The sequence below is a fragment of the Urocitellus parryii genome, chromosome 10, assembly GCF_045843805.1.
Source record: "Urocitellus parryii isolate mUroPar1 chromosome 10, mUroPar1.hap1, whole genome shotgun sequence".
Lineage (NCBI taxonomy): Eukaryota > Metazoa > Chordata > Mammalia > Rodentia > Sciuridae > Urocitellus > Urocitellus parryii.
This window is the reverse complement of record NC_135540.1, coordinates 49,977,102-49,991,468: the sequence shown is the minus strand read 5'-3', so window position 1 is coordinate 49,991,468 and position 14,367 is coordinate 49,977,102. Positions and strand designations below refer to the sequence as shown.

General features: G+C 42.7%; 1 protein-coding gene across 1 annotated transcript in view; it reads left to right on the top strand.

Annotated features, from left to right (window-relative positions):
• The first annotated feature begins 2,892 nt into the window (after window positions 1-2,892).
• LOC144257260 (mitochondrial enolase superfamily member 1-like) overlaps window positions 2,893-14,367 on the top strand; it is a 33,581-nt gene continuing 22,106 nt past the window's right edge. The window contains exons 1-2 of the mRNA XM_077803411.1: window positions 2,893-2,956; window positions 6,888-7,019. Coding sequence (XP_077659537.1) covers window positions 2,893-2,956; window positions 6,888-7,019 — 196 coding nt within the window. The remainder of the gene's footprint in view (window positions 2,957-6,887; window positions 7,020-14,367) is intronic.

The window sequence follows — 14,367 nt, the reverse complement described above, 5'->3', positions numbered from 1 at the left end:
ATACAACCAAATGATGGTGAAGATGTAAAACAACAGGAATTTTCATTCATTGCTTATGGGATATAAAATGGTAGAATCAAGTTGACAGTTTGGTGGTTTCTTGCAAATGAAACATACTTTTTCCATGTACTCTAAAAATCCTGCTTCTTGGTGAATACTGAGAAGCCCAAATGAGTTGAAAATGTATATTCATCCACACAAACACAGACACATGAATGTTTACAGCAGTTGTACTAGTCCATTTGTGGGGCTATAACAAAATACCACAGACTGGGAAATTTATAAAGAACAAAAATGTACTTCCTCACAGTTTTAAAAGCTGAGAGTCCAAGACCAAAGCATTGATGAGGGCTGCTCTATGCTTCCCTGATGGTGCTTTGTTGCTGCTTGCTCCAGAGGGGAGGAGGGCTGTGTCCCCACATGGTGAAAGGCAGAAAGGTATGACAGCCAAATGCTGCATGAAACCTCTTTGTTAAGAGCCTTAATTGCATTCATGAGAGAGGAGCCCTCATTACCTTCATCACCTCTTAGAGGCTCCACCTCTTGGGGGTCATCACATTGGCCATTAAGTTTCAACATCTGAATTTTGGAAGGTACATGTTCAGATTAAAGTAGTATCATTATTCATAATTACCAAATCTTGGAAGCAACCACAATGTCCTTCAGTAGGTGAATGGATAAACCATTGTACATCCAGATAATTATTAATCGGTGTTAAAAAAAATGCGTGGACCAGGAATATAGCTCAGTGGCAGAATGCACATTTAGCCTGCATAAGGGCCTTTGTTGAATCCCAACCACCAAAAAAATTAAAAATCAAAGAAGAGAAATATTAAGCCAGGAACAAATACAGAGTGAATGCAGATGTATATTACTAAGGAAAGAAGCCAATCTGAAAGAGACTAGGTACTGGATGTTCAACCATATGACCTGGAAAAGACATAACAAAAGATAAAGTTCAGTGGTTGCCAGGGGTTAGCAGAGAGGGAAGGATAAATAGGCAGAATACAGAGGATTTTAAGGGAAATTAAAACATTCCATATTTCAATTTTCAGGTGCTAATGTAAATTGTGTTGTATTTAATTTCACATTCCATTTGTTCATTGGGACAAGTGTATAAGAAAGTGACTTTTATATGTGAACTTTATATGAAAAAACTGTTATAATCATTTATTAGTTCCAGTAGTTTTTTGACTCAAATTTTTCTATAGATAATCATCATCAGTGGAACAAAGACAGTTCTATTTCTTCCTTCCCAACACATATACCTGCTATTTCCTTTTTATGTCTTATTAGATTATCTAGGTCTTCCAGTACTATGCTGGAAAGCAGCAATGAGAGGGGACATTTTTGCCTTGCTCCTTCCTGATCTTGGTGGTAAAACTTCTCAACACTAAATATGATTTTAGCTATAGGAGCTTTTGTAGATATTCCATATCAACTTATGGAAGTTCACCTCTAATCCTAGTTTACTGAGTTTTTGTTATGAATGAGTGTCAAATTAGATTTGTCAAATGCTTATTCTACATTTATTATCACATGATTTTTTTTCTTTAGCCTGTTAAATGATGGATTGATTTCCAGTATTGAACTAGCCTTGCACACCTGGAATAAAGCCTACTTGGTTGGGGTCTGTAATTCTTTTTATTCATTGTTGGAGTAGAGAGAGTTTTAATATTTATTTTTTAGTTATTGGCGGATACAACGTCTTTGTTTTATATGTGGTGCTGAGGATGGATCCCAGGCCCCATGCTTGCCAGGTGAGCGTGCTACCGCTTGATCCACATCCCCAGCCCCAAGAGAGCTTCTTGAACACTGCCTCACAAGGAAGAAGCAGTGAATGCTATTCCTTCCCATCCTTTTACAAGGTTACTTATTCTACTCATGAAGGCAGAGCCCTCATGATTTTAACAACCTCCTAATCCCATGTCTTAATACTATCATATCAGTAAATTTCAACATGGTGGGGGGACACAGACTATTTATTTGTAATCTATATTTGTTTTAACATAGCCATTTCTGTCTTTTAATTGGTGCATGTAAACCACTTATATTCAGTTTTTATTAATATCTACTACATGTGTCACTATTTTTATTCGTTTCTTTGTTCTTATTTTTGCTTTCCATTCTTTTCCCGCCCTTTATGAACTGAGGATTTTACATGATTGTATTCTCTCTCTTAACATACCAGTTATACTTTTTTTTCCCACTTTTTTAAGTAGCTGCCCTGGAGTTGGCAATATATATTTACAACCAATACCAGGTGCCTTTCTTTCACTAGCTGTAAATGGAGTAGGTAATCCCTACTAACTTCTAATTTGTCCGGTGGCAAAAAGACTGAGGGCGTTTAACGAGATCTAGGGGGACTGGGGTTATATGGCTCAGCGGTAGAGCACCCATTCAAGGCCCTGGGTTCGATCCTCAGCACCACATATAAATAAATAGTATTTTCTAGTCCACTACCCTCCTGGGGACGTGCCGTCTGGAGCGGGGCCGAGCCACTGGCCCACACCTGATTCCAGGTCGAACTTGGTTTCTCCCTCTCGGGCGCGGCTCCTGGCAAGTCCCTTCCCTTCCAGTCCAGGCGGGGCAGGTTTGCGCCGGGCTGCCCGTGGGACACGCACCTCCTTCTCCCCCAGGGGCCATCTAGATTGGGAGGGAACCCTCGCGTAGGCCGAGCGGGCCAGCCTGAACCGCAAACTCCGAGAAAAGCGGGCGAATCGGGGGAGCTGAACTTGCAGCGCCCGCGAGGCCAAGTCCACGTGCGCGGCCGCGCCCCCCCCCACGGGCGACCAATCAGCGCTCGCCTCTCCTCCAGGCTGCCCCGCCCCGCCGCTCTTCTGCGGCTCTCGGCGTCCGGACCGCAGCTGAAGGCTCCCTGGCGCCGGCAACATGGCGCGCGGCAGGATGTCCCGCCTCTCGGTCCGGGACGTGCGCTTCCTCACGTCGCTCGGGGCCACGGCTCAGACGCATGGTAAGCGTGACCGACCGCCCTCAGGCGCCGCCGGGACAACACCCAGGCCCGCGAGTAGCGGGCTTTAACTGGCTTCAGTACAGTGGGAACTGGAAGCGCGGGGAAGGTGGACGCTTTTTATATCTCTGAGGAAGCAGCCAGAAACTCTCCACCTTTCCGGTTTATTTTTTTTCCCCCTTATTTATCGTATTTTATTTGCCTGCGTTTGAAATGTCTTGGTTTTACTTTTTTGATTCACGTTTTCCTGGAAAGGGGAGAGTGCTTATTGTGCAATAAGTGCAGAAGAGTTTTGTAGGGTCCCCACCAAGGAAACCCGAGAAAAAAAGTGCTGACAGCTTCCCCGCGGAGAACTTGATAGGATTTGAAGTGACAGAGACCAGGAAGTCTGGTGCTGGGAGTCTGGAGTGGTGATCCTGCCCCTGCCACAACTTTGCTGTGTGCCTTGGAGAAGACCCAAACTTCTCTGTGCCTTTTGGGACTATGAAACGAAGGGGTCACCGTTGGAATGAGAAACTAAGCACCGGAAAAAACTCGAGTCACATAGGAGAACACTCCTGAAATTACTGTACTTAGAAACTTGGTTAGGAAGGTTTTGTCACTGTAAGGAGTTATGCAAAATATTGAAGGGCTTTTTCCCCTTAATGAGAATGTCAGAGGGACCCCTCTCCCTATCCCAGCGCCCCCACCTCCCAGCTGTCTCTAGTGGTGTTCCTAAATATAAAAGTTCTGAGCAGGATTTTGTTTGGATTTTCCCTCCTTCTGCAGTGCTGGGGAATCCATCTCTGGGACTTGTGGCATACTAGGCAAGCACTCTACCTCTGAGTACATCCTCAGCCTCTGAGAAGGGTCTTCACTGGGACTGTGCCCCACTTTGCTCCTCTGGTGAGATGGCCATACTAGAAAAAGTTGACTCCATATGTAGGGAATGTAAAGAAACTTGCCCCAAAGTGAGAAATAACCAAAATTAGGAAAATGTTTCCTTGTAGGGATGAAGAGGAAATGGGGTGAGGAAAGGTACCCAAGTACTCTTTACTCACACTGTGATGTTTTACTTTCCAAGATGGGTAGATGGCAGATTGGTGTTCTTTACATTTTTCTCTGCTCTTTACGAACCTGAAATTCTTTGTAAAAGAATTTTCTAATAGTCCTCTCAAAACATGCTAAATAATGTTATTTTAAAAAGTATCCCTTATTCTGGCATTAACATCTTACTGCTTTTCAAAATTCCTACAAGTCCTTTCACAAATGATATTATGATAAATGACTTTATGTAAATCCAGTTGATGATCATCTGTGGACCTCCAAATAAATATTTGAAATTTTACTGATTTGTAAAAGTGAAAACACTTAATTGAGTGCTACTACATTTGCCCCTCTGAAGCTTGACAGCTGTGGGTAAACCACACATTCTAAGCCTAGGCTTTCTCATCTATAAAATGAGTACAATGGTGTCTACTTCATGCATGTAAAATGAGATACCTGAAAAGAGCTGACAGAGAGAAGGTCCTCAATAAGAATTGGCTATAATTACTATTTACATAAGAGGAAACTGAAAGCAGAAAGAACTCTGACCTAGCCCTGAGCTTTGAATTTGTGAAGTGTTATGATAAACTATTTTATTATAGGAGGGTTTAAGAAATAGCATTTGTTTCTGGGACTGAGTGGTGTATGACCCCTAGGTGAGGAAAAATTATCTGATACCTGTATTGCAATTTCATAAACACATAAGCATTTCTCCTCAGGAGATAGAGTATATGTTATGTGCTGACTCTCAAGTGTTTAGCAGAACACGCTGCTTTGCAGTTCTCCACCGTGATTGCTTCATTTGCCCTCTGGCCATGCTGAACTCAGCACTTCAGCTTCTTTTCAGCATTTAGCAGAGCAAAACTTCCTGATGAGAAGTCTGATATTTTTATAAAGAAGTCCTGAAACACTCTTCAAAATCTTTTAAAGCAGAAGTTCCTGATCATATCTTTCTGCCCTTATTGGAAACATGGAGCACTCAGCCTGCATGTATTTACTAATTTCTTGCTTCCCAACACTCATCAAGCACCCAGAAAGCCCCACAGCTGTGAGCTCGCATCTCAGCTCAGCTGCCCACTGGCCACCTCCTTGCAGTATTTTCTCTCTTATTTGCTCCTTATCTGTGAGCTCCCTTAATCCCTAGTCCTGTCCTCCCAGCAGTTAGAAGATGTTGCCTACTGCATCACTGAGAAGACTGAAGACAGTCATACACTTGGCCCCATCTCTGCACACCTGTCTCCAAACCAACCTCTTCTCCTCTTTCCCTTTATTCTTTATCATGTCCTGCTCCAAAGCTAATCCATTCTCCTTCCCTTATTTATTCTCAAGGCTCCCACTTATATCCCTTTGTCCTTCAGTACTTCCTTATTTCCTTTGGTTCTCTTCCATCCCACATGGACAGAGCTTTCCCTTTAGAAGAGTCTGAATTTGATCCTCACACCTTTCTAGCTCCCTTTGGTTTCTTCCTCTCATCCCCAAACTTCCTGCTCTAGGTCTGTTGCCTTATCCTTTACATCTCCTTCCTTCTTAATCTGAAATTGACTACTCTTTCCTTCCTTCTCTTGGAATTGCCTTCAGTTTTTTTCTCCTTCCAGTGACCTTTATGCTCCATGCATTTCATACCATCTGCTGTCTCTTCCTTGTGAATCTGTCTAGCTCCCAGCCTCAGCCTTTCTGACTACTCCTTCTTCCTGCACTGGCCCCCTTCTTCCCTCTCCAAGGCTTTCCCATCTCACTGCACACTCCCATTAAGACTCTTCTCTAGCCAGGCTTGATGGCACCCACTTGTAATCCCAGTGACTTGGGAGGCCGAGGCAGGAGGATCAATTGCAAATTCAAGACCAGCTTTGGTGACTTAGTGAGACTTTGTCTCAAAATAAAAGAATAAAAGGGCTGGGTATGTAGTTCAGAGATAAAACACCCCTGGTTCAATCCCCAGTACCATAAAAAAATAAAAACAATAGAAAACAACAACAACAAAATGGGTTAATTTGTCTTGAAGCTTTACTTCTTTTTCTGCCAGTGGTCTCTGAACTTGCACTGTTATATTTATCATCCCTGCTATAAACTATTGCAGTGAAGATCAGTCCAATTTTATGTAAGAGCTTTCTGAAACCTTGGCTTGTTCAATTTTAAGCTACTTGCCAACATAACTCTGTTCAGTGAGCTGTGATTGGAAATTCTTGGGTTTAAAATTGAACTGAGACCTGGAGACATTGCACAGTGGTAGAGCACTTTGGTAGCATGTATGAAGCCCTGGGTTTGATCACCAGCACCACAAATGACAATAACGGTAATGGGTAATGCCAATGATAATAATATGAAATTGAGCAGATGACCTTTTTTTTTTTTTTTCTTGTACCCGGCGTTGAACCCAAGGGCACACAACCACTGAGCCATGTCTCCAGCCCTTTATTTAACCTTTTTTTAAAATTTTGAGACAGAGTCTCATTAAGTTACTCAGAGCCTTGCCAAGTTGCTGAGGCTGACCTACGATCTTTCTACCTCAGCCTCTCGAGCCACTGGGATTACAGGCATGCATCACCACACCCAGCTGAACACCAATTTTTTTATATTGCAAATTGGCATTAAAAAATGTGTACATCTGGGGCTAGAGGTGTAACTCAGTGGTACAGGGTATGCTTTAGTATGCTCCAGGACCTGTATTCTATCCCCAGCACCAAAGGAAAAAAATATACATTGTATTTGTTGAACGGATGCGAACCATTCAGGACTTTCCTTTGGTCCATTCAGATCTCCTGCATTTTCTTTGGGGTTCGTCAACTCTTCCATCAGATTGGATCTCTTCTTGACATGTCCCTTATTGCATTTTCTGTTTCAGGTGTCATTGTCATGGTTATTTCTGGGTTTCTTACATTTGCATTTGGGAGGTATGGGTCACCTTTCCTGCAGCATACAGACCCTGACTACTCTGCTGCCTATGTTGTCCTGGAGACTGATGCGGGAGATGGACTCAAGGGATATGGAATTACCTTCACTCTGGGAAAAGGCACTGAAGTTGGTGAGTTGATGATTCTCTTGAGATTCTAGAATGCTTTGTTTTTCACTTAGACTCCAGTTCTGACCTATTTTTTTTCTGTATTTACACTTCTCAAAGGGATTAAAAACAATACTTATTTTGCTGGGAGAAATTAAAAGGTGCAGCATTTGGCCTCTCCTCTTACAGCCATCTATAGACTGTGGGAAAACCCTTGACTCTGGATCTGTTTCTCTGTGTTGAATGGTGACTACCAGAATGCTATTCATCTGCTCTTAATTCTTGGCTTCTGTAGATCTTTTCGGACCTATACTAGGAAAGTGACCAAGGGTGGTGGAGGGAGCAGATGTAAGTTCACACAGCTAAGTTTATTGTGGTGTGCACTGTGAGTCTACCTAGTTTTCAAAATATTTTACACAAAGTTGCTTTGAGAGGCCAGTTCTTTGTGGGGCATATTGAGCCGTGTTTAAGTGATTCTTCTCCCCTCCCCCATTTTCCTAAACTGAAGGCACTGAACATAATGTAACTTTTCTCAGCTGGCCAAGATCTTAGAGACAATGTTGAGCCCCCTCATTTTTTTAGAGATGAGGAAACCGAGGCCCAGAGAGCTACTCAGCTGCTTCCTAAAGCACTTGTTCTCTAGAACATTTAAATGCAACTTTTTTGTATGCATACATGCACATGCTATAAAATTCAAGAAGTACAAAAAGGTGACCTTTGCCAGATCATTTTCAGTGGATCATTAGAGGCTGAAGCCAAATCATGATAGGGTGAAGAGTAACTATCAGGGAAAGGGGTAAAACAGGTTATCTAACTTTTGTGGCAATATGACACTTCCCTCATGATTATTTACACCATCAGCATTCTAGGTAGCTGTAGGATAAAAGTCTTGCCCTACGGAAAGATTTTAATATTGTCAAGCAGATGAAGGAAGTGTGTGTGCGTGTGTGTGAATGACAAGAAGTGTACAGATTTATTGAGGAAACAGTCACAAAAGACAAAATCCAGCTGGGTGCAGTGGTACAGACCTGTGATCCCATCTACTCAGGAGACTGAGACAAAAGATCATAAATTCAAGGGCAGCTCAGGCAACTTAGTGAGACCCTGTCTCAAAATAAAAAGAGCTGGGGATGTAGCTTACTGGTAAAAGTGCTCCGGTTTTATTCCCCAGTACTACAAAAAAAAAAAAAAAAATAGGATCATAGTACAGAGTGAGGATTGTTGCAAAGTGAAGGGGTTACTTTGCTCTGCTCAGGTGGCTTTGGGCAAGCTTCAGAGCAGAGGTGATGCTTTGAGGAAAGGCTCTGAGAATAAATAGGCACTTACTAGGCAGATGGAAGAGACCAGGCAATGATCTGCCTCCCTCCACACGCACCATTAACAATTTAGTGTAAAAGTTTTCCCCAAGACAGTGACCACTGACCAGGGTGGTTTTTTGATTGGTTGGTTGGTTTTTCGTAACAGGGATTGAACCCAAGAGTGCTTAACTGAGCCACATCCCCAGCCCTTTTTATATTTTATTTTGAGACAGGTCTCACTAAGTTGCTTAGGGCCTCACTAAGTTGCTGAGGCTGGCTTTGAACTTACAATCCTCCTGCCTCAGCCTCCTGAGTTGTTAGAATTACAGGTGTGTGCCACCAAACCCAGTTCCAGGGTAGATTTATAAGCTGTATTTTAACTCCTCTGAAACTTTAATCATCGCTATCTGTACATTGAGCGCTTTATGAAGCTACTGTCATTCTTCATACTACAGACTACACAGCATGGCCCCTGAAGGTTTTGTAAAATGCACAGTAAACTTACAAAATAGGGACAGGCCCCTGGAACCATTCTCTGTTAACAGCTAAGACTTTGAGTTTTCCTACTGTGGGTAGGTGCACAATGGAAGGACCGTGAGCACAGGGATAAGAAGAAGCTCTTTTCGGGTGTTGCTGAGCTCAATGTTTGTTCCCTGACATCCCCCCATACTCTCAGCCCCACCCGCTGTCCTGAGGGACATCTTGGGCAGCGGCGAGTCAACTCTCCTGTCTTTATGGCATGGCTCTTATGTGCTAATGTTGTTGGCTTCCCCCTTTTTCAGACCACAGCCGGACAGAACCCATTTTAACTTTGACCTTGCTATATATTTCACATGACTGACTGCAGTCTCATTCGAAAAGCTACATGGCCCTTGCACTAAAGATGAAAAATTCCATTAGCTCATCTCCGTTCCCCACAGCCTCTGTCAGTCAGCCTAATCATTCTTTTAGAATAGAGCAAAAAGGAAAAAAAAGTATTTTTCTTGTTCCCATAAAGAGTGTTCATGTGTGTGAGCGGTAGGGAGGAAAGGTTGTATTATAATGTATAGAATAGATCAGTGTTGTTTTTCTTGGGTGGTTTTTAACTCATATTTTTATCAAATTTACTTAATTATTATTAATGTCTCCTGCTTTATATATATATATATATATTTTTTTTTTAAATGACAATTTTTTTAGAGTGGCCTTAGGTTCACAGCAAAATCAAGCTGTGTGTACCCGCCCCATACACCCACAGCCTCCCTCTTATCATTTGCGCTGCTGGAGTGATTGGTACCTTTGTTATGATTAGTGAACCCACACTGACACATCATGATCCCCAAAAGAATATAGTTTACATTGGGGTTCACACTGGGTATTGCACATTCTGTGGGTTTAGATAAGTGTGTAATGATGTGTATAATGTAATACCAAGCTATTAAAAAAATAGGAAAGGAAAGAGAGGTTAAAAAGGAGGAAATTTTATTAATATGTATTTTTTAGTTGTATGTGGACACAATACCTTTATTTTATTTTTATGTGGTGCTGAGGATTGAACTAGTGCCTCACGCATGCCCTGCGAGTGCTCTACCACCGAGCCCCAGCCCAAAGCAGGAAAGTGTAAATAAACAAAAATACAGTCATGCTACCACTTGGGCTCAGACATCCATGGTCATCCACAAGCTTTGCTGAGTGAACTTCCAGTGCTGGAGGTTGCCACAGAATCAAGGTCTAGGAGAAAACCCTTGGGTTTAGTCAGCAAGAAGCTGCCTTTCAAAGGCCAATTTTTCCAGATGAATTTCCACCCATCCCATTAGACACACAAACTTGAATTTCTCCATGAAGTCAGACCACTACAATCCAAGTTTCTTTTTTTCCTCCTCTTGCCTTTTATTAGTGTTTTTGCCTGAGTACATCAGTATCAGTCACTACTGATGCTTCATAAAACTATAGTTTTTTTTAATCCTACAAATTTTAATTTCTTTTTTGTTCATTTTCTTTTTTCTGTTATTAGATGTACACTTTTTAAAAAATTTAGTTGTTGATGGACCTCTATTTTATTTATTTATTTTTTAATATTTATTTTTTAGTTGTAGTTGAACATAACACCTTTATTTTATTTATTTATTTTTATGTAGTGCTGAGGATCAAACCCAGGGCCTCACACGTACTAGGCAAGTGCTCTACCACTGAGCTACAACCCCAGCCCACAGATTTTAATTTCTAAGCAAGTAAATATCCATCTTCATAACCCACTGACACAAAAAGCTTCCAGACTATTTTCTTATACTTCTTATGAAAGTCAAAAATGTCCTGGAGGTCAAAAAGTGAGATGCCCACTGGCAGTTATGTTCAATTGTAACTGCACCATTTCTTGTCCTGACTACCCAAGGAGCCATTTTAAGGGAATTTCAAGCATCAGTTATATAAGAGGCTGACTGTGGTGGGTTTTTGTCCACAAGTACAGAAAGTTTTTGGTGGTAATCTGTTGGACTCCCAGATAGTACCTTTGATGGTTTGTGATGGGTGGTTGTGGTCTTTTGAGAGAGAGAGAGAGAGAGAGAGAGAGAGAGATTTTTTGTTTTGTTTTGGTAGTTTTTTGTTTATTTTTTGGCTTGGTTTTGTTTTGTTTCAGCTAGTATCATTAGTTGGTGTTCCTGTTTGGGATGTGTAGTGAGAGCAGTCAGAGTAGTGTAGTACTGCCGGGGTCCAGCTCCTGCTATAAGACCACCTTCATGGACTATTATCAGGTCCTGATGGACATCGGGCAGGGTGGCTTTGCCCAAATGAAACTAGTCCACCACCTCCTCACCAGGACAGAGGTGACGGTGAAAGTTCTGCCAAAGTTAGAGCAAAACATCCCATCCAAACTATATATGCTGATGGCTATGGAACACCGAAGTGTGATCCACCTCTTTCAGATCATTGAGACCATTGAAAATATCCAGCTATGGCATAGAGCTATGGCATACACCTCATCCTGGATGTTGATGGCATGCAGGAGGAGGCCAAGAGACCATTCAGGCAGATTGTGAGTGAGATTGAGAAGGGCATTGAGCACCTAGATCTGAATGCAGAGAACATGCTGGTGGGCACCAGAGGCAACAGCAAACTCTTGAACTTCAGCCTGAGCTCCAGATTCATGACGGGGCAGAAGCTGAACAAGTTCTGGGTCACTCTCTAATACCTTGCCGCTGAAGTCATCTAGAGGAAAAAAATATGAGGGCCCCCTGGTGGATATCTGGAGCCTGGGTGTCTTTTGTACTTGATGGTGCCAGCAATATGCCCATTTATGTATGGAACTACTGCTAAGCAGCTGAAGGAGGTAATCATGCATGTAAGGTGCACCATTCCCCAGCATATTTCCACAGGAGCATGGAGCCTTGTCAACAAATACTGACAGTGGACTCCATGCAGAGGCCCACAGTAGAGCAAATAATGGGGCACCCATGACTGAGCCAGGGTGAAGAGTATTCACCCAGTTGTTCTAGTGAGCCAATCCCCTAACACCCAGACTCTGCAATTGTAATCATCAGTTTTGACATGGATTATGACCCATAAAATACCTGAGTGTCCCTGGCAAATTGAAAATACGATGAGGTGATAGCTTCCTACCTGATACTCCAGCACCAGATAACCCAGGGCGCAGGCTGCATGTTCCTGGTGAAGCCTGTGCATCAACAGGATTGGGCCTTGCCTGGGCCCCAGGGAACTTTCCTTCCAGTATCTTCCCAAAGAAGAATGCCAGTCAGCCTGCCCTTCCACCTTCACCTTACCTGTGAGCAGCAGCTGCCTACGGAGGCCAAGAAGGCAGGGCAGAAGGGCAATGGGATAGCCAGCATGCCTGCTTCCTATATGCAAAGACCTCCACTCCCAGCACAGCCTCCCTGGGCGACCCTGTGCGCCACATGCCTAACCCCTGGATGATGCTTAGTAGGTGGGTCACAGGGCAATCCTATAACAACAAGAACTGCACCTGCACTCAGCAACTGCCTTGTGGGCCAGCATTCAGAAAAAAAGTGGTTCCAATGTAAGAAGGGCAGAAATGGGCTAGATTCAGGAACAGAGTGGGCTCCAGTGAAAATGGAGAGCTGAGATAGACAAAGCCAACAGACAGCCAGAAGACCCTGTGCTCTGTGATCCTGACATCATGGCATGGGCATCTGTGTGGACTAAACAGCTGCAGGAGTGTGGTGTGCAAACTGACTCAGGCTTCTCTGCACAGGTTCTAGACAGGAGCACATCTGGATCCACTAGAAGTCTCCTCTGCCCCCACCTGGGAGAGGCATCAGAGACTTTTTTTTAGTTGTAGATGGACACAGTATCTTTATTTATTTATATGTGGTGCTGAAGATTGAACCTAGTGCCTCTCACATGTAGCTCAGTGCTCTACCACTGAGCTACAGCCCTAGCCCCATCAGAGACTTTCCCTAGGACACTTCCCCCTGCCTTGCTCTTCTCTGTCCTTTCTCCCATACTTCTAGAACAGCAAAGATGCTTCTTGATAAATTTATGTTTCTTACAAATTATATAGTAAAATTGACATTTCAGAGATTTTTTTAAGGCAGATTAAAGAGAGGAAAAAAGGAGAGAAGCTTCAGGGCAAAGGCAGGAGCCCAGCAGCTGTCCTCTGCAAGGCCTGGACCACTGTGCCTCCCCTCTCCTGTTCAGTTGAGATACTTGCCTCAAGCCAGTATAGATGGGGACTGGCTCCTCTTGACCTAGTGTAGACAGAGATTCTTCCCTTGAGCTAGTATAGACTTGATTCACTTTGAGCTGGTTGCTTTGGCCAGAAGGAATCCCTCTCCTGGTGTTTAGGCCCTTTCTTGAGGTGTGTGGAGAGGGCAGGTGGCAACTAGGCTGCTGTTGGCTCTTGCAGGCTGCTTCTAGCAGCACTCCTCTCCAAAGTTTGCCATCTCCTGCGATATTGCACTGTCAGGGAGCCAGCAGCAACATCACAACCCAAATTTCTACTGAATGCAGCAAGTTTGAGTTAACTTCTTACAGTGCCTTTATGTCAAACAAGAAAAATCCACATAGATAGCTGAATATTTCAGTGTGGCCTCATCTTTTAGAACCATAAAGGATGAGCTCATCCTTAGCTTTTGTTATATGCATCTTCTGTTTTGATGCAAACCACAGGCTCCTTTAGTCAGTGAATTATAGCAACAATAAAAAACATGAGGCCAAGGTTTGAGGTAGGTAATAATATACCTCACTATGAGTCACTGTCTTACTCTTTAGATTTTTTTAACTTCCGAGAACCTCATCCATCAAGGAATGAGGAAGATTCTGTCTTCTTACAATTCTAGGGAAGGAATATCTGAACTGGAATGATTGTGGATCCCATTAACAAAAGCCCTAGAGAACCCAGAATGGCTAGTTCAGCCCTAAATGCTACATCCATTAGCAATGTGCAGTCATCTGAGAGCTGTCTCACACAGGCCAGGTACATCCTAAGAGCATGTGGTACTACTTTCAGAATGTCTTTCTCATAAGGTCTGATTGATAGTAAACCCACATCCCTTCAACTATCCTATTAAATGACCTAATTTTTTTTTTCCATTGGAAGCAGAGCAATACCAAACTAACTGGTCAAAATGTTCTATAATAAATTAATAGCTTTGGGGCTAAGTTGATGACTTGAGTTGATTATCTTGGTGATGTACATATAAACAATGTTTTATAGAATGAGTAGAGGATAAGAAAGGCCTTTCTTATGCAATTTGTTATTTATTCATCTTTTCTTTTTTTTTGGTGGTGCTAGTAATCAAATACAGGGCCTCACACATGCTAGGCAGGCCCTATACCACTGATCTACTTTGTATGCAACCCCTCTTCAGCTTAAATAACATAACAAAGCTTTTTTCAATATTTATTTTTTATTTTAGAGAGAGAGAGAATTTTAATATTTCTTTTTTAGTTTTCAGCGGACATACATCTTTGTTTGTATGTGGTGCTGAGGATCGAACCCAAGCTGCACGCATGCCAGGCAAGCATGCTACCGCTTGAGCCACATCCCCAGCCCTCTATTTTTATTTTTATGTGGTGCTGAGGATCAAACCCAGTGCCTCACGTGCTAGGCGAACACTGCA